This window comes from Ursus americanus, chromosome 19, assembly GCF_024610735.1.
Source record: "Ursus americanus isolate L20-20 chromosome 19, mUrsAme1.1.p, whole genome shotgun sequence".
In the NCBI taxonomy this organism is placed as follows: domain Eukaryota; kingdom Metazoa; phylum Chordata; class Mammalia; order Carnivora; family Ursidae; genus Ursus; species Ursus americanus.
This window is the reverse complement of record NC_142145.1, coordinates 13,126,566-13,148,679: the sequence shown is the minus strand read 5'-3', so window position 1 is coordinate 13,148,679 and position 22,114 is coordinate 13,126,566. Positions and strand designations below refer to the sequence as shown.

Sequence of the window (22,114 nt, the reverse complement as noted above, 5' to 3'; positions counted from 1 at the left end):
TACGGCTCTGTGAGTCACATGTGACTTTTGGGACTTAGAATGTGGCTAGTCCAAACTGAGAAGTGCCGAAGTATAAAATGTACAGTAGATGCAAAGTATTTCACATGTTAAAATAATATTTTGGATATATTGGGTCAAATAAATTACAAGAATTAATTTATCTGTTTCTTTTCACCATTTTTAATGTGGCTACTAGAAAACTTACCATTACATATGTGGCCTGCATTATATTTCTGTTGGTTAACACTGTTAGAATATAGCTCTCATAAAAGAAATCTGGGTTACATTTCAATCCCTAGAAAGCTCCGTTGATTTTACTCTGTTCCTTGGCCATATGCTATACCTGGAATTTCAATCTGTTTGAAAATGCTTTCTGCTTTAGAGTTTTATTTAGGTGACCCAGTGCAGCCCATCACCATTAGCAAGAGGACTTTGGTACTGTGCCCAGTGGACAGCATTGTGTGTAGGCGTGAGCCTGAGAGAGACCCTTTCAGACGACAAACAGCAAAAATCAAGATAGGCTACTACTAATGAGTAAAAAAGAATTTGTTGAAAAAAATCTTGCAATGTTACGTTTCTTTTTTCTCTGTTCTCTTCCCCACTTAAGCCTCCCCAATCCATCAGACAGCAAGTACATTGGCGTCTGAGGCCTCTGTTTTCACTGCAGGCTACAACAAAGATATTGTATACACAAACCCAACGATTGAATAAAGATAACAGATATATTTTTTTAAAGATTTTATTTATTTATTTAGTTGACAGAGAGAGAGGCAGCGAGAGAGGGAACACAAGCAGGGGGAGTGGGAGAGGGAGAAGCAGGCTTCCCGCTGAGTAGGGAGCCCGATGCCGGGCTTGATCCCAGAATGCTGGGATCATGACCTGAGCTGAAGGCAGTCGCTTAATGACTGAGCCTCCCAGGCGCCCCAAGATAACAGATACTTTATCCAGTTTTCCCCAAAGTTAATTAATCTTTGATTTGATCTGCCTTAGTTAGGCTCATTTGGGGATCTAAACGAGTGCTTATTCAAAGCAGATTCCAAATGCCCTGTTGTCAAGGAATTAAACAGTGTGTGTGTGTGTGTGTGTGTGTGTGTGTGTGTGTGTGTGTGTGTGTGTGTTTAACATGTGGGACAAAAACAATATGTACTGTTTTCTTATTTGTGGTGTTTAGTTGCAAACTATCAGCCCTGTCACTGATCTAATACTCAGGCAAGACAGCAATTCATTAGAAGTTGATTTGAGAGTTAAGATTTGTTTAAGCAATGTATGTGAAGGATTTGACAAAACAAATTAATATTCAGAAATGGAAATGTATTAAAAGGAAAATAAGGTATTTGAATACTTAGTATCCAAAAGAATTTGGCTAAGTCCAGTAATTAGCATTTAAGACTCATACTGTAGTTACATCTACTTTTTTATTTGGAAAAATAAGATAAAGATTTTGTCATCTGTCTTTCAGTTATCCATTTATTTAAGGATAAAGTGTGTATGTGTGTAAATAATAAATAACACATTCTCCCCTTTGAATACTGAATTGCACCCCAGGCCCAGTAAGACAATAAAATTAGTGAGCCAAATCCTGAATTACTTGGTTGAGCCGAATTACAGAGACGACCGCCTGCAAAAACCGTGACGGAACGGCTGTCCTAGATAATCTGTCTTGTCACATTGATGTCCAAACCTTCTAAGTCAGGCATGCCAGGTACCTTTCATGGCAGCCCGTGGTGTCACAGCATTGAGACAGGTTGCTTGTGTCTCTGTGAGCGAAGAATCTAGTTTTGATATTTAAAGTGAATAAAGTTCAGCTGTTATGTGGAGTGATTTTAACAGCCCTGGTGGTCCCTGAGTGAGATCAGAGGGTGGAAGGCACGGGGTGGTGGGGGCGGCCTCGTTCTTTGACAGCACTGTACATGAGGTCTCCGTCAGAGTGGTCCTGATGTAAAGTATAACCTCACTTTGCCACAGGCCCCACATTTCTGTGTTTAAACCTGGGGCCTGTTTTATTCTCTGCAACTGTAGAAGAAGTATGAATTGGTCATAAAGTGGATTTATATTTGATTAAAGTATTCATCATTTGTTACAGTTTTGATAACTCATAGAAGAAACATAGCCAGGGTTCCAAACAGTTCTCTAGGCACAAAAGAGAATAGTGAATTAAGTGCATTTCCTTCTCTTTGGGAGGGCTCTCAGTTTTATCTAGGATTAAACCAAAGAGAAAAGAAAAATATACAGACTTAGGGAAGTGAGGAAAGGGGGAAATATTGTAGTTGTGAAATGCAAACGAGGAAAAATGTAATATTTTATCAGTTGGCATTTGTAAAAGTTCAATCGGATGGAAGAATCCTTATTTAATGCAGATCCTGTAGGTAAAAATTGATCGCCTCTCTTTATGGAGAACCTGCTGTGGGTTAAACACCCGTGTCCCAGGGCAACACGTGACGGGCGCCCTCCCTCGAGAAGCCTACAACCTTTTAAAGCATGTCTTCTGAGTCTAGCAAGGGTAGACTGTTCTCTTCAGGATCTTCTATGAAACTTGTTTTTCCTCTCTTTCACTAAGTAGAGCTTCTTTGTTAAATAGTCCTGTTCAGAGTTTTTCCCACCCTCTTTCATCTCTTTTTTTGTTTTACAGTCTGCAAAGTATTGAAATATAAAGAGCTCCAAGTTTGAGCTTATGTTAATAGGAATTTGCAGTTGCTCAGGATGAATTTGTGTTTCTTTGGAGAGATCATTTTAAGTATTCGACTCCTGTTCCTTTTTTATTCCTTATCCCAAATTAGCGCTAAATAAGTTTCCTCCTGTCTTTGTCCCGTTTTACACAGCTTATTTTGTAATAGTAGTCTCCGGAAGCTGCTGGCAGGACACAACCAGCTGACGAGGCTCCCCGAGAGGCTGGAGAGGACCTCAGTGGAGGTCTTGGATGTGCAGCACAACCAGCTCCTGGAGCTGCCGCCGAGCCTGCTGATGAAGGCCGACAGGTAAGCATCCAAGTTGTAGAGTTCCCCCTCGTTAGCGTTCTTGTCTCGATATGAGACCGGCCATTTGTGTGGATTTTCTTTTATTGTATTCATCTATTTGAGAGAGAGCACGAGCAGGGGGTTGGAATCAGAGGGAGAGGGAGAGGCAAGCTCCCCGCTGAGCAGGGAGCCCCGCATGGGGCTCCATCCCAGGACCCCGAGATCATGACCTCAGCCGAAGGCAGACACTTAACCGACCGAGCCACCCAGGCGCCCCTTGTGTGGATTTTCGGATTATCTGTCTGAAATTTTCCAAGAAAATGGTTTCGCCAGCCACTTCTCTGTTTGGTAGGGGATGGAGTCGGGGGATATCCTGTAGGCTCTTCGTTATCTTGCTGCTTTCTCAGCGAAGGGAGTTGAGTCGCTCACAAGCGTGTGCTGTGGAGGCGAAGCTGTCCAACGAGGATAACTTCGCTACCTGGTCATGACTGGTGCAGGCTGCTCCAGTCCTAGCTGAATTCTCTTAGGATTCTCTGTTCTTGCTTCGACATATTTGTGACTTTGGGTGACAGTTTTCCTAGAGTTTGCTAAGTTCCTTTCGCTGTTGATTTCTGACCAGTTGTCCCTAACGTTTACCACAGTTTTCCCTTTGTATTTAAATTATTTTCTTTAGAACCCCCTTTTTCTGAATAGCTTGTGTCACTAAGACATTGTTTTGATTTGAGGAGGAGGTTAGTTTAAACATTCAGTGAAATCTCTTTTCTGTGGAGAGTTGCCACATGCAGAACTTCCCTTAAAAGAGAAAGCTGTAGGTTCCCTGAGTGTTACCTTACGTTGGAACATCTTGTTTGCTTCAGGGCCCCTGTGCCTCGTACGAAAATGCTCACAGCCTGATGGCCTGTGTCATTTTGACCTCTGCTAATATTTATTGTTAGTGAGTGGCCAGAACTTAAGAGATGATATGAAGGATTTAACCTTTAGTATACCGCATGAGACAGAAAAGTAAAGTTTAACTTTGTGGTTCTCTTACAGAAGAAAACAATGAGGGGTTTTTCTGCCTTAAAATATAAATTTGAGATATGTTTCAGCATGTGTGATTTTTCATCGGTGAAAAGAACTCTGCTTTCCTAAAGTGAATTAGACACCTGACCTTGTGTACCAAGCTCCCTGTGCTTATTCCTGTCGTGATACTCTTCACACGCTGTATTATAATTTCTTGTTTCCCTGTCTGTCCCCATTATTAGATTATGAACGCTGTGTCCAGTGACTGTGTCTTAATTATAGTGTTATCTTCAGCCTTTTGCAGCGTGTCTGGAATAAAGCCGGATGCTCAACAAATATTTATTTAATGAACAAAAGAAAATTTAAGGAATTTTAAATACTACCTCCACCCTTGGATTTTCATTTTTTTCCCCTTTATGTCCTTTTTAAAAAAAACAAAAAAACCTTCTTAATCAAAATATAGCTTAAAGTCAAAAAACTGTACAACTCTTAAGCATACTGCTCAATGAATTTTTACATATATGTCCTTATAATTATTGCCCAGATTAGGATAGAGAACATTTGTAGTTTTCCCTTCCTTTTCCTTTTGTTCTTTTTTTCCTCATTTTCAGAAACATTTATTCTTTGTACTTAACGTAAGTTACAATGAATTCCTAACTGGAATAGTTATAGAGAAGTAATGGAATTGTGAGAAAATGGGATTGTTAAATTGTAATTGACCAGTGCTATATACTTCCCGACAAAAAAGAGCAATGTTTCAAGATCATTTAAAGAATTGTTCTTACTTCTGCTTTCGTATCAAAATACTGTTGAGCCTTGAACAACGTGGGGGTTGGGGCGCCAACCCCCGCACAGTCAGAAATCTGTGTATAACATTTGCACCCCCCCCCCAATTTAACTACTAATAACCTGTTGACTGGAAGCATTACCGATAATATAAATAATCAGTTAGCAAATATTTTGTATATTATAATGTATTATATACTGTATTCTTATGGTAAAGTAAGCTAGAGAAAAGTGTTAAAATCGTAAGAGAAAATATGTACATAGCACTACACTGTATTAAAAAAAAAAAAGAAAAATCAAATATGATCCATGCAGTGCAAAGCCGTGTTTTTCAAGGGTCAGCCGCACAGTGCACAGCATATGGGTAGCTATAGACACGTGCTTTTTGTTGTCATGAATACTGTAGGATTTCATCGCTTCCCCTGTGCAGAATTCTGAGTGATGTTGTAACCTTGTGTTTTCTTTCATAAGGCTAACTAGGCAAAACTTGGGTGCGGTTTTATCATGAGAATCTACTTGTTCTCCTGGCGTCTACACTGAATCTACAGCAACAAGTAAATAGATAGAATTCGATTTAGGAGTCCGAGCTAAAACCGGTTCTGAATCTGGCCACGTCTGATAAGCTTGTGGCTAATACAGTAGATTAAATAGCACTGGAACTCTCCAATAGATAGATAGTGAGTCTTTATTCATTTTTTAAAAGGACAGTTCTGTATATTTTTAATTCTTTAGAAGCAGCCCATAAGCAGTCAGTGAATCTCCTTGGTGCTGGGGCAGATCTGAAAACATGTCCCCGGGGAGGAGCTCATAAGTGGAGTCGAGGAGACTGTGTTTTCGTGTTTGGGAAACAATTTGGTGGGGCAGCTGTGATTCCGATTCCCCCACAGGTGATCCTCCTTACTGTGGACTTTGTGACCCAGTGCAGCTCACTGGGAATCTCCGTTTCCCAGTTTGCATATTCTGGACAGTTCCCAAATGGAATCTGTAATTTGGAAGTAGAAGGATTGTGTGAACTGGAATATTTCTAGTAACAACGTGGAAAATTAGGGACCCGAATGGAGCCACTGAAAGAGGACACTGCTGTCATGGAGAGGAGAAGCTGCGCGAACGGTGTCAGCTGAAGGCGGTTAGGCGGTGATTCCCATGGTCTGATCTAGTCTGTCCAGAGACCACATTTTGGAAAATAGGAGCTGTGGTGGGGGGACTCGCCAGCCTCTGTGGGTCTTGGGAGGGGGCAGGCCATGTGAAATGTAACTGTGGCACAGGAAAGTCCCGAGTAGGAGGCCAGGCCAATGACAAGGAGCCAGCATCCTCCTTTATTTTATGAGAGAAAAGCAAATGACCAAAAAAGGCTGAAATGAACTTTTTCAAGAAGGCGTATTTCAGTGCTCTTGTTTTCCAACCACCAGAGTAGCCACCTCTCAGCATCGTGTGTTATTAGTCATGACTCTGAGTCAGAAGAAGAGTTAAGAGTTTTGGTCCTCTCAGGCAGATAGGTTATAAAAGAGATAGTACAAAGTTGATGAGTGCTTTTCTGTACGACATTCTTGTATTACTGCCCTTGTTGGAAGACAAGAAACACAGAACATTTGATGATTCTCACTGAACTATTTACTGCTTCGCAAATGGTTAATCCTTCTACTTATCCCTTTTCCAGAACCTAAATAATGGAGGTTTAATCTACCTAAATTTTATTTATTTATATTTTATTTTATTTTATTTTATTTTATTTTATTTTATTTTATTTTATTTTATTTTATTTTATTGAGTGTGCACACAAGCGGGGTAGCAGGGGAGAATCTGAAGAAACTCAGCGTTCAGTGCGGAGCCTGACCTGAGTCCATCGTGGGGTTCAGTCTCACAACCTGATCTGAAATCAAGAGTCAGCGCTTAACTGATTGAGCCACCCAGGTGCCCCTCTGTCTAAATTTTTAAAAAATTGTATGATATTGTGTATTTGGTTTGATGAGTTTTGGGGGAAGGAAAAAAACCAAAACTGACAGTTGTGGGAGCAGCTCAACCCAGAAAACATGAAGTTCCAAACATGGAAGAGGGTTTTGGGGACAAAATCTCTGCGACAAGCTTCTTGCAGGTGGGTTCAGTTGGGATTTATTCTAGTTTGCATGGTCCAGGCCAACATCTTGATGACCCAGGACATTGAAGTCACTGTGCTGGGTGCCCCAGGGCATTGAAAGTGACATCGTATTACCCTCAAGGGGCTCACAGTCTAATGCAGACTTTAAAATAATTACACCAGAAACCATAATAAAAGGTGGGTTTTAGAGGGTAAAAGAGAGGGGAAATGATATGGTTGGTTTTAATTTAGTCTCCTGGCGTGAAGAACAGCGCTTTGCTGTTGGATAATACAGAACTGTTTGTTTGGTAAATAGCTTCAGGCAGTAATGAAACTTTGCTTCGGTCCTCCTTCCATTCAGTTTGCTCCAAAATACAAATCTTAAAAAAATATAGATGCTTCTCGTTTCTTTCTTTCTTTTGTGGTATTAAATTACTGTTGCCAGTTCTGTGTTTGGTTATATAACTGAGGAGAGGGCCTGAATGCAAGTCTTCATAAGTTATAAATGGTTTAGCTCGTGCTCTAAGTAGAACTTGTGCTTGGAAGCTTTAAGAGAACTGTCAGAAAAACATGCGTCATTGGACACAGAGCAAAAGACTGAACTTTGACTCTCTTTTTGTGAGTTTTTCTTTAGCTCTGGATCCTGCCTGCTAAAACCAATGTCATGGTTTTAATTACATGATACTGTCTGTTAAGTACTACAGCTTTAGAGTGGTGTATATTAATCTTCCTTACCTGGTGGTAGAAGGTATTTGGTAACCAAACGAGAGAAGGGAACCTGCTTTAAGTTCGATGACTTTTAGTAATGTCTTTCTCTTCCTATGAAAACTTTAGACCAATTTTATTAAAATTCTTAGGGCTTGAACTGGCAATGTTAGCTTACGAGTTTACTCTCTGTATTCATCTTTGAGTTTTGCTTATTTTCACTTGCTTTTCACTGGCAGCTCAAAAACTGTAGACAGATGTGAGATGTGATGGACCGTGTGTTGCCAAGACGTTGACTGTGATTTTGTGTCTTGTGATGAGGGTGGGATTTGGTTCTGTGGGGTGAACCAGCAATATTCTAATCAAGATCTCACTGTCCTAGATCTCTCATCTTAGCTCTTTTTGCTTAGAGTGGAAAATCTTCTTGATGGGAGCCCCCAGGAGTTTCAGATAATCAGTCTTTATCAACAGATGGGCAGGGCGGGGTAGTTAGTCACCCGGGGTCTCCGAAGCAGCAGCAGACGGATGAGGTATGGCCACCCTTCTATTCGTGAAGTCTTGGTGAGGGCCCCCTCCTGGCCCATCTCACAGATGCACGCTCCTTTGATGGAGGGAGAGCTGCTCCTGTAGGAGGCCGGTCTAATTAACAAAGCCGCAGCTGACCCTTTAAAGGAACGTTGTAGATTCCTGTTGTCGGTGGACATTAGGGTGTTTTTATCCCTGGTTAGAGCAGTACAAAGTGCTTTCAGGGGTGGGAGTGGGGAGAGTGTATGTGCAAATGAAATACATGGTAATTATTAAATATCCCCTGAGTATTAGTCATATTACAGACCATAAGTTTTAGTGACTCAGTACATGTGTAAATATCAAGGGGACTAAACGGGAACAGAGAATTTGGAGAGCGTGATCAATTGACCATGACAACTGGTGCCTTTTGGCAAAGACGGATATTTCTGGCATTTTTAAGAGCTAAGTTGCCTACACTATTTTGTTTAAGTGAAGAGAGCTAACTTGTGAAGTTCTGATATTTTGAGAATAAATTACAGTGTTTCTCGAAGTGTGTCTTCACGATGCCCTGGGGTACATATTAAACATGCAGATTTCTGGCCCTTATCTCTGTTCTACTGACTCAGTATGGCCAATCATCAGAATCCTTAATTCCACAGAGTTTTGAAGCCTTACCCTGACCTACTTAATAAAAATATCCAGGCGTTGAAGTTGAGAATCATTTACCTTCTGATAGGAGGGCACAATATCACTTCTCTGTATTTTTGCCCAAAATGCACCACATTATTCTAATGATAAAACATCAAACAAATCTAAATTGAGAGATAGTCTACAAAATAATTGTCAAGTACTTTTCAAAAGTGTTAAAGTTGTTTAAGACAAATAAGACTGACTAAAGGAGGCTAAGGCATGATAACAACATGGGATCCTGGGTTGGATCCTGGACCAGATAGAGGGGACATCAGTGGTATAATTGTTGAAATTGGGATAAGGTCTGTAGATTAATTTGTAGTATAAATGTTAAATTAATCCTTAATTAATTGTACTTAATTTTTAAAACTAATTCTTTCTGTGTTCTTATTCAACAGTTCTTTCATCTGTATAATTTTTGTTCCTTTACCTGATAGCCCTGTAGCCTGCCAGATTTTCATACCTTCCAAAATAATAATTCTGTTAGACTGTATGCACTTTTTCTTCATTTGGTGGAATCCCCACTATTAGGTGGTGTTGCTAGGCAATTAATAATTGTGTTCTTTTTTCAAATTGATAGTGGGGTATAACATTAATTTAATGGGTTTCTACCAGCACTTTAAAAAATTAAGTAGGATAGAAAATATTGTAAGATAGAGTCAGGTTAAGTAGTAATTGTGAAACTTTTTTTTACTTTTTTTAAGAGATTTTATTTACCTTAAAAATATTTATTTATTTTAGAGACAGCACGAGGAAGAGGGGCAGAGAGAGAGAATCTTAAGCAGACTCTGGGCTAAGTGCAGAGCCCAACACGGGGCTCAGTCTCACGACCTTGAGATCATGACCTGAGCCAAAACCAAGAGTCGGGTATTTAACCAACTGTGCCACCCAGGCACCCTAAGATTTTATTTATTTATTTTAGAGATAGCAAGCAGGGGGAGGAACAGAGGGAGAGGGACAAGCACACTCTGGGCTGAGTGCAGAGCCCGACACGGGGCTCCATCCCACAACTCTGAGATCGTGACCTGAGCCGAAATCAAGAGTCAGACACTTAACCGACTGAGCCACCCAGGTGCTTCTGTGAGACTTTTACTTGTACGTGTGTGTGTTGCATCTGTACTGGGTGGTGATGTAAAATGTAGTTTTACTCTTGTTTACTATCAAACGTTTGAAAGCCCTTCCCTTAAAAGCTATCAGCCTTGTTAAAAGTATTGTTCTGTTTGGACAGATGTTAAGGAATTGAGAGTGTTTCACAGTTCTGGACACTGGGGGCCAGAAAGCAAGGCTTTGTCTAAAAGTAGAAGAGTTTTCCTGGGCTTGGAATCTTAACCTTTTGCATTTTTAATAGAATACAAGTCCCACTACTGATGTCCAGAAAAATTATTAAAATGCAGAATGCCGGGGGGCCTGGGGGGCTCAGTCCTTTGAGCATCCAACTCTTGGTTTTGGCTCAGGTCATGATCTCAGGGTCGTCAGATTGAGCCCTGTGTTGGGCTCTGCACTCAGCCCAGAGTCTGTCTGAGAGTCTGTCTCCCTCAGCCTCTGCCCCTCCCTCTGCTTGTACGCTCTCTCTCTCTCTAAATAATTTTTTTAAAATGCAGAATGCCTGGTATACTTACAAATAGGTAAATCTGTCTTGATACCAAACCCTGCACTTTGTTTCAATGACAGAAGTTGGCTGTAAAATTTAAGGGTGTGCTGGAAATTACTAAAAAGCAAACAAACCAAAACAAAACAAAAAAACCTAGGTGAGCCAGAGCAGATGGACAGAATGTGCCAGGGAAGAACAGAGCAATTGCTCAGGGCTCAGGAAGTGGATTTGTCTCCCTGCTGCTGTGGGCAGCTTTCCAAAGGCTTTAGGGCAGGAGCTGTACATGAGTTTTTTCTCTGCAACTTTTGTACTTTCTGCTAAGAAAAGTTTTTGAGTACTAAGTTATCTTAAGAATGGAGTTTAAAGTACTCTGCACATGTGGTCTTCACGCTACCCAGCAGGTGCCCTACTTGACTTCCAGCATTTTTGGAGAGAAGGGCCTATGAAAATGTCCTCAGGAAAATATTTTATTATTACTGTTCTTTAACATTTGAATTTTGGAGAGATGTGTTAGGGAATCATGGACTTTTAAGATTAATGAGGTCTGGGTTTTATTTCTGACTCTGTCATTAATTACTGTTTAGTAATTGCCAAGTAATTTGACTTTTCTCAGCTTGCGTTTCTGTCTTCGGTGAAATATGAGGGGGCATCTCTGTGATGATGGGAGAACCAAGTGAAATAGAAAATAGGAAAGAGATGTGGTCTCTACATAGCACCTTACAGATGAATGGAAAGCAGTCATATGTGACTGCTTTTTCTCTATTTAGCAGAGGAGAGTTGCCTAGTGAAGAGGATTATACGGATGAAACATTTCTTGGCGCGTGAACCAGTCTTTTATCTTTTATGCAGTTATCACAAAAATCTATAAGGGAGAGGCTTAAGGAGGTTATCACATCATCTTGAGTTGAGACCAGACTCAGTGCATTAGGAATTTTTGGAGGTTTTGAAAGCAGGGGGTGTGGTTACATACCCCTGTTTTTTGAGTTAAACTGTTAACCGAACTGGAGAAATTTTGCAAAATTAAAGTAGTTGCTCATTCTGGTGGAAATGCAGCACCTAGACCATTAAACCAGTCTAATTTGTCTCCTGCTGAAACATTGTGAGGTTGGGGGACAAGTGTTTAAGAGGATGGTCTTTGAACTGAATTTTCCTGAGACCATTATAATCAAAAATCTTTTTAGCCCAATTGTCTGCTCTCTGACCGTTAACGAACAAGATGATTCAATCAGGCCCTTTCAGTTCAAATCAAATCCTTTGGAACCAGCCCATGTAGTTTCAACTTAGTTTCATTTCCTGGAGGGGTAGGATGTGGGATTTTTTTCCCCTCTTAATTCCCACCAAAGAATATATAGCTCCTTCAGCACAGCAAATTTCAACAAGATGAGAGGACAAGTCTCTTTGGAAATCACCTTCTTCTCTTCATTCAGATGTTGTGAGGGGTTTTCAAAGTCCCTTTGGCAGCTTTCTAGGTGAGCGTCCACTAGTCAGTCTTTTTTCCTTTCAAAACAACGTTCCCTCCTTTTTTGGCCTGAAAATATGCAAATATCCATGAAATCTCCTTTCTTGCGTCCATAACCATACATTGCCTAGACAATTCTATTTTAATGCGATTGTGATACAGTTTCCCAGCCAACCCCAGTCCATGATGTTTCAGGGCAATACATTTTGATTTGTTCTAATTCTTCACTGAAGAAATTCTTAACAGGGAATTTAAGTCAGGTGATGTAAATGGGACCCGACGAAACAGACTCGTAAAAATACTTTGAAGACCTATGGTGCTGAAATTGGTTTCCTTCCTAGTTCAAAACCATTTCAGAAACTGCATGAATGACCTTTATTCTCTTCTGGGTAGCACACACGACTATAATTTCCCATGACTATTTATGGTCTGTACAGCCCTTTCTAACTTCCTTTTTTTTTTTTTTTAAATGTCAACGGAATACGTGTTTCTTTAATGGAAAATGTTCTATTTTGGGGAAGCTGCTTTTCCTTAGACAAGTAGTGGAATTGGAGTGCGTGTGTCAGTGTGTGGGGGGGGTTTGCAAGATTGGGGAGGATTAGTGGATTGAGAGCTTGGCATGACAGTCCTGGTGATGACTCCTGTATACAAAGCCCTTTTTTTGTCCAGGGTTAAAAATAACTGTAACCTCATATTCCATAGTCTTTTTAAGGAAGATTTTATTCCTTTTTCCTAACATATGGCAAAGTAGTCCTGAATTGGATGCTGGAAGTTTCAAATCCAGGTGGTTGTGAAACAAGAGAAAGGTGGTTCATTAACAGGCTTTTCCAGGTGGGGAGGCAAGGTGGCTTTGACCTTGGTAACCACAGTGGAGAGTGTGATGGGCAGAACACCCTCCATGTTCCGGGTGCTCCAGCTTCACAGTGGAACCCACACAGTGAAGGTCCGTTGTGAAGCTGGAGGGTCACCTCTGTGATTCACGAGCCATGCATAGTACCTGCTCTGTCCTTCCGTTTTCTTTCCAGTGACACGGAGCCTGATCACAGCAAGGATTCTGTTTCAGTTCTCCAACTTTGCATTTTACGTTTATCTGTGTTTCACAATGACTGTGGAAGGATTACGTGATTTTAGTTGGCTAGGGTGTCAAAACATTCTTCGTATTTTAGCCATTTTCATTCTGTCATTGGGATAACTGGTAGCATATATACCTTGTTTGTTTATTTTAATGTAAATCTTATTGAAGTATAATATAAATACAGAAAAGGGGTCAGATCATAAGTGTAGCACTTGATGAATTAAGTGAACATGCTTGTGTAACCAGCACCCAGATCAAGAACCAAAACATTGCATCAGAAAAATTAGAAGCCCTCTCCCAGATACTACTTCCCTTCCCTACTTCTGGCAGCATGCATTAGTTGTGTTGTTTGTTTTAAAGATTTGTTTATTTTAGAGAGCATGGGGCGGGGGAGGGGCAGAGGGAGAGAAACTCAAGCAGACTCCCCACTGAGCATGGAGCCCAAAGCAGGGCTCAATCCCATGACCCTGAGATCATGACCTGAGCCAAAGTCAAGAGTTGGCACTTAACCGACAGAGCCACCCAGGCGCCCCATACATTAGTTTTGCCCGACTTTGAATTTGATAATTATGGACTCATGCAGCGAATCCTCTGGTAGCGCTCCTTTCACTCTCTTCTGTTTGTGAGCATCCTGCGGTTGATGTGTGTGGTTACGGTTTTTCATCTTGCTGCTTTACAGTTGTCTGTTGTTTCAATACAGAGCGAAGTGTCACCTGCAGTTGTGAGTACATGTCAGAGAAACGTGGTTTGGGTGCCATACTGAAAAGGACTTAGTTGCTATGTGATTTTGTTGTATTGTGATGTCTAATGTCTAATTGTTTATTACTCTAAAGGCTCTTTTATTTAAAAATAGGCAATTGTTTTCTCTTCCTTAAGACAGAATATTAATCACCTTATCACTTTCCCTTCCACTCCCTACCAGCTATAAAATTAATCACTTCTCTCACCTCTGTGCTTCCAGAAAAATTAATTTTTATCTTTCTGTATTTAACACATATAGGTACTGTATTCCTCAGAGATAGTGGAGTCATGTATCCCTATGCCTGCTAGTAAAGCCAGGGCCTACTTTTAAATTCATGTTTCTAAATCCAGTTTCTAACATTCCAGGTATCATTCAGAAAAATTCTAGATTTGTTGAGGATTCTGGACTAGACCTCTGGCTTATCAGTGGGATTTTGTTGCATTTTGTCATTGTAGCCTGAGATTCCTGAATGCATCTGCAAACAAACTGGAAACCCTTCCTCCAGCCACTCTTTCTGAAGAGACGAACAGCATCTTACAGGAGTTGTATTTGACAAATAACAACCTCACAGATAAATGTGTGCCCTTGTTAACAGGACATCCCCATCTAAAGATCCTTCACATGGCCTACAACCGACTTCAAAGTTTTCCAGCAAGGTAAAAGAGGATCACAGAGTAATGTTCTTCATTGCATTTCTGAAAATGGATTCATAGATGGAAAAGCAAAAGACAAAATGTTTATTTCCCAGATAATGTAAACCTTATGCCTCCTGGCCCTTGTTCACAGTTGTCTTTCATCTAAGCCACGATTAACATTTCCCTAAAGAGAAATGTGTTAGTTTTTCTAATATGAATTATCCCAAGACCCAAACACTACAGTGTTACTTGTGATTTTGAAAATAAGGTATGTCATTTCATGGGCATGTTTTTTCTTCTGGTTCTTTTTAACCAAATCATTTTTTAAAAATTACCCTAATATGGTGTGTGGTAATTAGAACATAAACTAGGATACCTGATGGTTCTTAATTAGCAACCGGTTTTTATATTTGTGCTGTGGTGTAAAAAGCAGTGGTGGTCTGTGCAACCACAGAAACCCTGTGGCATTATAAATAATTTATGGCTCTCAGAATATTCCATTTTTAATTCTGTTGTAATGTGAACTTCTAATTTGGGGGGCAGTGGTGTTGTATCTAATTTGACTGAATCCCCACACTGAGCCTGGGAGGATTTACTCTGCTTCCGTGTCATTGACATTTGTCCATCTAACAAGTTAGGACTTGGAACACACACCCACACATCAAAGAAGCAAACACTAACCCCTCTGCTATTCTGCGGCTAACTACAACTCAGCACTGGGACAAAGCAAAATACTGGCACAGCTTCCCTCCACTGCCATCAAGGCTACGAATCTATTGAAACCTTACTATGCATTGCAAATATGCCTTGACTTAAAGTATTGCTCTGTTTTGTTGTTGTATATCTTTATTTCTTTATTTTTTCCTCTCATTTGATGTTAATGATTAAACCTTTTTTTCTGTGTACTTTACTTCTATGTACTTTTACTGTGTACATAGTATTTTACTTTGGGATGAGGAGATGATATTTCTTGGAAGAAAACATGGTCAACACATAACAATAATTTCTCTGAAAGGACTCATGGTCCTGAGACGGTGAATAAGCCTTGCAGGAGAAATGATCATCAACTCAAATTTTGAGTGACGGTATCCCCCAATGGCCCATGCCGGTTGTAATCAGCCTAAATACAGAGAATTTTTTTATGCACCTCAAAAATCCATTCTGCTATAATTTCTATCTTCCTGGGGATTGTGATGTGGCACAGGAACTCCCGTAAAGACCCCGAGTTCCTTAAGAGTCAGGACTGTGATTTGTCTCCATCAGGTCCACGTGTCCTGTGAGGTGTGCACTGGCGGGTAGACACTCCACAGATGGTTGCTGAACTGAACGTGCTCCCGCGGTCTTGTCCGTTGACCACCTTCTTTGTCTGTTGACGGATGGAAACTTCTTTTTCTTTCTTGGGCCTGATTTCTATACTTCCGGTCATTTTTCATGCCCCGTTACCCACTGATTTCTCCGTATTTCTTTCCAAAAAGTAATAGTCTTACAAATTCTGGTGGTCGGAGCTGGATTACATCACAGTCCACATGCACAGTGCTGGTAGTGCATCTCAATGCCGTGATGAAAATTTAGTTCTTTTTGTATCTTCAGCATATATTTATTTTCAGGATAAGCAAGCAAATAAGATAATCTTTTTATTTGAGAGATGACAGAAAGAAAAGTAATAAAAGGATTTCTTGCTAAATTTTTTAAAGGTGTATTATGACCCGTGCAGCCATAACAAACAGAGGAGATATCGACAGTTGTAAACTGAATGATTCAGATTATAAGTTTGAGTTACACTCACCAGGAATCCTGCACTTTTTGAAGTCCAGGATCAGCAGGGGTAGAAAAAGAGTCAGAGGGGTGGTAGATGCTATTACAGGATTATAGGGGCAGAAGGTTTTCTCCTCCAGATTTACAGAAAAGGCAAGAAACCCTAACTCTGAAATTTCCTTTATTCAGTTACTGTAATTATTACTTAGTATGATGATGATGATCAACTATAGGTTAAGGTTGAACGATAAAAGACATTCTTTTTTTTTTTTTTAAAGATTTTATTTATTTATTCGACAGAGATAGAGACAGCCAGTGAGAGAGGGAACACAAGCAGGGGGAGTGGGAGAGGAAGAAGCAGGCTCATAGCGGAGGAGCCTGATGTGGGGCTCGATCCCATAACGCCGGGATCACGCCCTGAGCCGAAGGCAGACGCTCAACCGCTGTGCCACCCAGGCGCCCCCGATAAAAGACATTCTTAAACAAAAGTATTCAATATATTACGACATGCTAGTAAGGTAAGGTTAGAGACAGTCCACTTTTGTAGATGCTTAGCAGGAGGTGAGAGAAATTTCTTTTGGGTATGGTTTGAATTTGGGCACCGCCAGAAGGTCGAGAGATGATCCAGATGATACTCCCCACCACCTTATCATCACGAAGGATGTCAGAGGAATTTGGGGAGTAGGGTTTTAGGAGAAAGCGTATCTTCATATGACCTAGAGCCCCGTTCTCCTCTACGTCCCCTTGAGTTCTCAGTGCCAATACAAAGAAATCATTCTCTCTGAGCTCTTTGAAAGCACTTACATTGGACTAATGCTAACTTTTGACCCACTTTGAGTAGGATTTTTATTGGAGTTCAGACTAAGTGATGTAGCGTAGTGATTGTTGCCAGGATAACTTGATTCATAGAGTTTTAAGAGGAAAGGGACATCCATTTTTCTGTTTTTGCTTAATTTGAAGATTTGAGGGTAGTAGTTTTTGTTTTGTAGTAGGAAAGGAGGTGTTAAAATACTTGGATACTCAAAAACAGTAGTGAAAAATGGTCCTGTTTGTTAAAATGGTTATTACAAGTGAATCTTTGTTTTTAATTCCAGGGTAGTTAACACCACAGTGTATGTTATACAAGTCAGTCTTTAAAGAATCTTTAGACTCATAGTAAATTCCCTTTTTATTCTCATCATGTATTAATTTTCTTCTTAAATTGCCTTGTGATTATTTTTTGACCTCCTCTCCCTTGGATTTCTCTTTTTTAGTAAAATGGCAAAACTGGAGGAACTTGAAGAAATTGACATCAGTGGGAATAAACTGAAGGCCGTCCCGACGACCGTCATGAATTGCCGGCGTATGCACACCATGATTGCTCATTCTAATTGCATCGAAGTCTTTCCTGAGGTCATGCAGCTCCCAGAAATCAAGGTATGTGGTTTGATCCCATAAACTCCAAGCTGCAGGTCAGAAAAGAGAATTGCTTTTCTCCAGTTCGTCAGTTCAGGATGTTTGCACCTTTGTTGGATTGAAGGCTCTCGGTCATCCTTGCCCCATCCTAACTACTGGACTACACTGTCAAGTCAACAGACGGGGGAGGAAAAACACACACAACAAGAAGAATAAATAAAAAGACACTGGATTAGGAATTGGGAGAAATCATACACTGGGCTCTGTCCATAACTAGTTCTGTGAATTAAGGTTAACCATAGAGTCACCTAACTCTTTCCCATCTGTCTAACAATACTCGTCCTCCTTATTTCCAGGGTGGTTATGAGGCTTGAAGCGCATGTTACTCAAATGTCTGACAGCAGTTTGAAAAAGTTAACAGTACCGCTGCACACTCGCCCCCAGACCTCCCCAATTAAGTAGCATCCACCACCCCAGCACCCAATTAGTAACAATTCCCGGTGTAATCCTGGTGTAAGATAGATACAGTGGCATTACTGTCACCAAACGTTCATTTCAACGTACTGAAATTAGCCGAACAGATACTATTCCCACTTGATAGTGGGGTGCTGAATAATGAAGGGCTCTGTATACACGAAGACAGCACACTGGTGGCAGACTGTCTGCAGTTCCTGATCCCAGGATGAAACCAGTTCACCAGAACGAAAGCCATCTAACAACTTTTTACTCGTGTATTTTGGGCGCAAAAGTAAGAAGTTCTTTACATAGCATGTATTTTTCTCATTGGCACCTTAGCATTTCTGATCATCGGTTTTGTGCTTAATAAAAAATGACTCCGTGGTTACAGACTTGGAGCACATTCTAATCTCCTAAAAGGAACAGAAGTCCTCCTACTTGGCCACTCTTCATTTTTCAGGCACTTTCTGGTATGAACTGTATCAGATTTAAGAAAGTGTGTAGACATTTGAAGGCACTCTAAGTAGCACCATAGTCTTTCATCATAGCCGTACTTGTGCATTTGCATGCTGTTGGCATGTGCAAGCCGCTTGCTAGGTGTGTGCACGTGTGCACGCTGTAGTCCACGATGTGTTTTGCTGTGAGCGGGGCTCTGGAGGGAAACGGACCTGGAGTTGAGGCCCAGCTACAAGTCCCGTAACTGCTCTGTCCCCTCAGCTGTACAGTGAGGGGAAGAATCGTCCTTCCTTGACGGCGTTGCCGTGAGGGTGAAAGGAAGGCGTCCGTGTGGACGTTTGAAACAGGAGTGGCGCGTAGCCGGAAGTCTGTAGAGGGTAGCTATAAGGACCACAGCCTCGATGTGCTTCAGCTGTGCTGTTGATCATATGGGGCAACTGTTCTGGCCGACGCCCAACAAGATGTGGAAATCTGTTACTTCAACAAGTACGTCTTTGCCTCTAGCACCAGGGTAGCAGCTGAGCGTCCCAGGGCTCCCGTGCCACCCAGTGCTAGACACGGGGGCCGAGTAAACTGTGTGCTGTGCCCGGTGGGACCCCAGGACAAGAAGGGAAGAGTCTCCAGACCAACCTCCCATTTGCTGGTCTTTCTTTCTGTACCTGGCTTTTAATGTTCTAGAACTCTAAATTGGCGAGTAGGCTTTTTTTTTTTTTTTATTAAAGTATCTGGTTTAAAGTACAGATACAGGTAGACATTTCAATGTTTCAGGTTTTGACTAGATTTTGCAAAATCTGACTCATTCTGTGAAAACGGATTCTCTCCTAGACCCTTGCTTGGCTTCCTGGATTCTAAAGTCAGTGCCTTCTATTTCTGTTGAACGTCTTCCTCTGTTGACTTCTGTCTGTACCTGACTTTACAGCTCCTTTAAAAGTTTTACTTCTGGTATTGCTTTTTTTAATGGTTTTCTTTCTTTTGGTCTTTGATTTTTTCTTGTTATCCCAGCTATTATATCTTAGCAGTTTCTGTATGTTAATAATGTCCTTTTTCTTAATTATTATTCATTTATTTATCAGAGAGAGAGCACAAGCAGGGGGAGCAGCAGGCCGAGGGAGAGGGAGAAGTAGGCTCCCCACTGAGCAAGGAGCCTGATGCGGTCTCAATCCCAGGACCCTGAGATCATGTCCTGAGCCACAGGCAGATGTGTAACCCATGTCCTGTCTTTCTGATCCAGCTCTTCTATTACCAATAGATAGAGATTTTGTTGTTGGGGGTTTTCTCTGGGGTGGGGGTGGGAGTGGTGATGAACAGCATCAGGTATCCTTTATGTACATTTCCCAGCCCTGGGCAGAGAGCACTGGTAAAGTAGTAGTTATGTTGTTTTAGAACTCTGAATTGGTATGTCAGTGTTCTTTCATATGAGAATCTTTTAAATTGCAGTGTAAGTATTTACACACATTTAAACCATCCAAAAGAAAAATCTTGGTCAAAAGACTTGCTGTATCTCAAGTGATAAAATACCTACGAGCATCTTCACTGCAAACTGAGCTCTAAATTAGCATGTTTTTTAATGTCCTAAGTTGAAATACTCAGCCTATACTAAAATTTTATTATTGAGTTAATAACCCTAGATTATATTTCTATTGCTTGTTGAAAATGAAGTAATTGTATAGTAGTTCATAAAAGGTATTATGATCATTGCAATTATAAAAACTGAGCAGGAACATGATTTAAAGAGGGAGAGGCCCTAGTATATTTAACTAGCTTGTTCTATCCAAGCAGTCTCATCTTTTAAGACTTTAAAGGAAAGTGCTTATTCATAGCTTTGTTACCAAAGCTTCAAAGCCAATTATTACTTAAAAGGGTAAACAAGTTCCCCTACTAAAATGCATGTGCTCAAATATATTTTTTTAACTTGAAAAATTAAACCATTATTCATGTACCCTTAAAACAGAAACTATATGCACCTTCTAATCTTGGATAAAATTTAGGTCTGGCCTTTTCTCATTTTGGTACATTCAGTGAGATCTGCTCATCCTCAGGCATCAATTTCTATACTTGGGCAAGAAGGTCATATAAGTTATTAGTAGGAAAACGTATATTTTCAGAATTTTCCGATGAGCCCAAGTGGACCCAAAGTCAGAGTACTTTTGTTCCTTAGTTTTATTGTCTTCTCCTATGGTTAGCACTTTCAAACGAACCTCTCCTACTTCTAGTCCTGTATTCCTGGAGCAAGTTCTATTCTGGTTCTAAGACAGACAGGTTTCCCTCTGGATATAGATCAACTCTTGATGAGCTAGAGAAGAAGACATGATCTCAGAGTCACCATTTGAGCCAGACTTGGCTTGGCTGGTCCTGAGCTGAAGTCCACATTTCAGTAATGAATCCAAATAGCAAAAGTGACCATGAATATGGTGCTCAGTTTCCCGAGATCTTAGTTGAGTAACTTCCGATTAGTGACTTATTCTAACCTTTTTTGAAGTGCCGTTTAAGTAGATAAACGTGTGACACATATGGTGAATGAAATTTGTAGTTTAAACACCATATCAGCAACTTCTTTTTTAAATTTAACATGTTCCTGTGGCATCTTGATTTTAATTACTGGATGAACAGTATCTTTTAAAATGTTTGAAATCTTCAGAAGATTATACTCTGCAGTAATGCACTATTGCATAGCGAGCGAGATAAGGTGAGTGAACTCATCTCTAGGATCTGTGTTATTTTCATTGGGCAATGAAGTATGAAGTATTTTTAATATGCCACACTGTTGAGAACAATGGTTACAGAGGTTGACTATCCCTTGGAATCAAACTCTGTTTGCTGTTGTTTCTAAGGTGAAATGAGGGAGAGAGAGAACCAGCTTGGTGATAAAGACACAAAGAACATGGGGAAACGGCTGGGTCAGAACAAATGAAAGAAAAGGGATTCTTTGGAAAGCAGGGTAATGCAAATGAAGACAGATCAGGGACGAGTTAGGTGTCAGCCGGGTAGGTAGCTGACCTCATAGACTTAAAAGGTTATCGAGGCATTTATACTGCATGTCTGAAAACCAGAAACCAGGAGCAGTCGTCGTTATGGTCCTGGAATCTGGGTCAGTCATAGTTATTTAGGAGATTTCCTAACATTACCTTTAACTTTGATTCCTCGCAAAAATCCCATCCTGGAAAGCCCTCTCGGAGGTCTCAGTGACGACCCCTTTGCTGTCGCAACCATGCACACTTGCGCGTGTTGTTGATTGGGAGCTGGCAGTACTGTTTACTTCCCCGCTCTGGCCTGGGAGTTCCCCAGGGTGGGGCCTGTGGTGCCATCTCTGTAGGTCCCTGACGTCTGGCTTATTGTCTGCCACTTCGTAGGTGCTCAATCAGTGTTTCTTTGGATGACTGCTTGCGTTTATTTGCTTCTTAATGAATTCATAATGACAATTAGTGAACCTGTTCAGAGAAAAATCACAAATTTTGTAATAGAGAAGGAGGCTTTATGCAAGATTAAAGGTCTTCTTTTGCAACTCCCTGATGAAAGGTGGGGCAGTTTAATCAATGTACGTGTCTGAATAATTACAGGAATAATTACATCAGCAGCTTTCACCCTGGGAGGGCAAGGGAGTGCAAAGGTGATTGGGAGCCCCCCTTTTGCACCTGTCAGAGCTGTCGGGCAGCATGGCTGAGGTGGCGGGCGAGCTGTGCTCTGAAGAATGAAGCAGGCGGTTGCAGAGTCACTCAGAGCTAGGAGATGAAGTTGCTGTTTGAGGACAGCACAGGCGGTTACCGAGCAGATAATATAACACACACCACTGTGAAAATTGATGTGCCTGGGGCACCTGGGGGGCTCAGTCAGT

General features: G+C 40.9%; 1 protein-coding gene across 1 annotated transcript in view; it reads left to right on the top strand.

Moving 5' to 3' along the window:
- PHLPP1 (PH domain and leucine rich repeat protein phosphatase 1) overlaps positions 1-22,114 on the top strand; it is a 205,262-nt gene that overhangs the window by 162,982 nt on the left and 20,166 nt on the right. Inside the window, exons 10-12 of the mRNA XM_045790230.2 lie at positions 2,820-2,975; positions 14,041-14,241; positions 17,229-17,391. Of these exons, the coding sequence (XP_045646186.2) occupies positions 2,820-2,975; positions 14,041-14,241; positions 17,229-17,391 (520 nt within the window). The remainder of the gene's footprint in view (positions 1-2,819; positions 2,976-14,040; positions 14,242-17,228; positions 17,392-22,114) is intronic.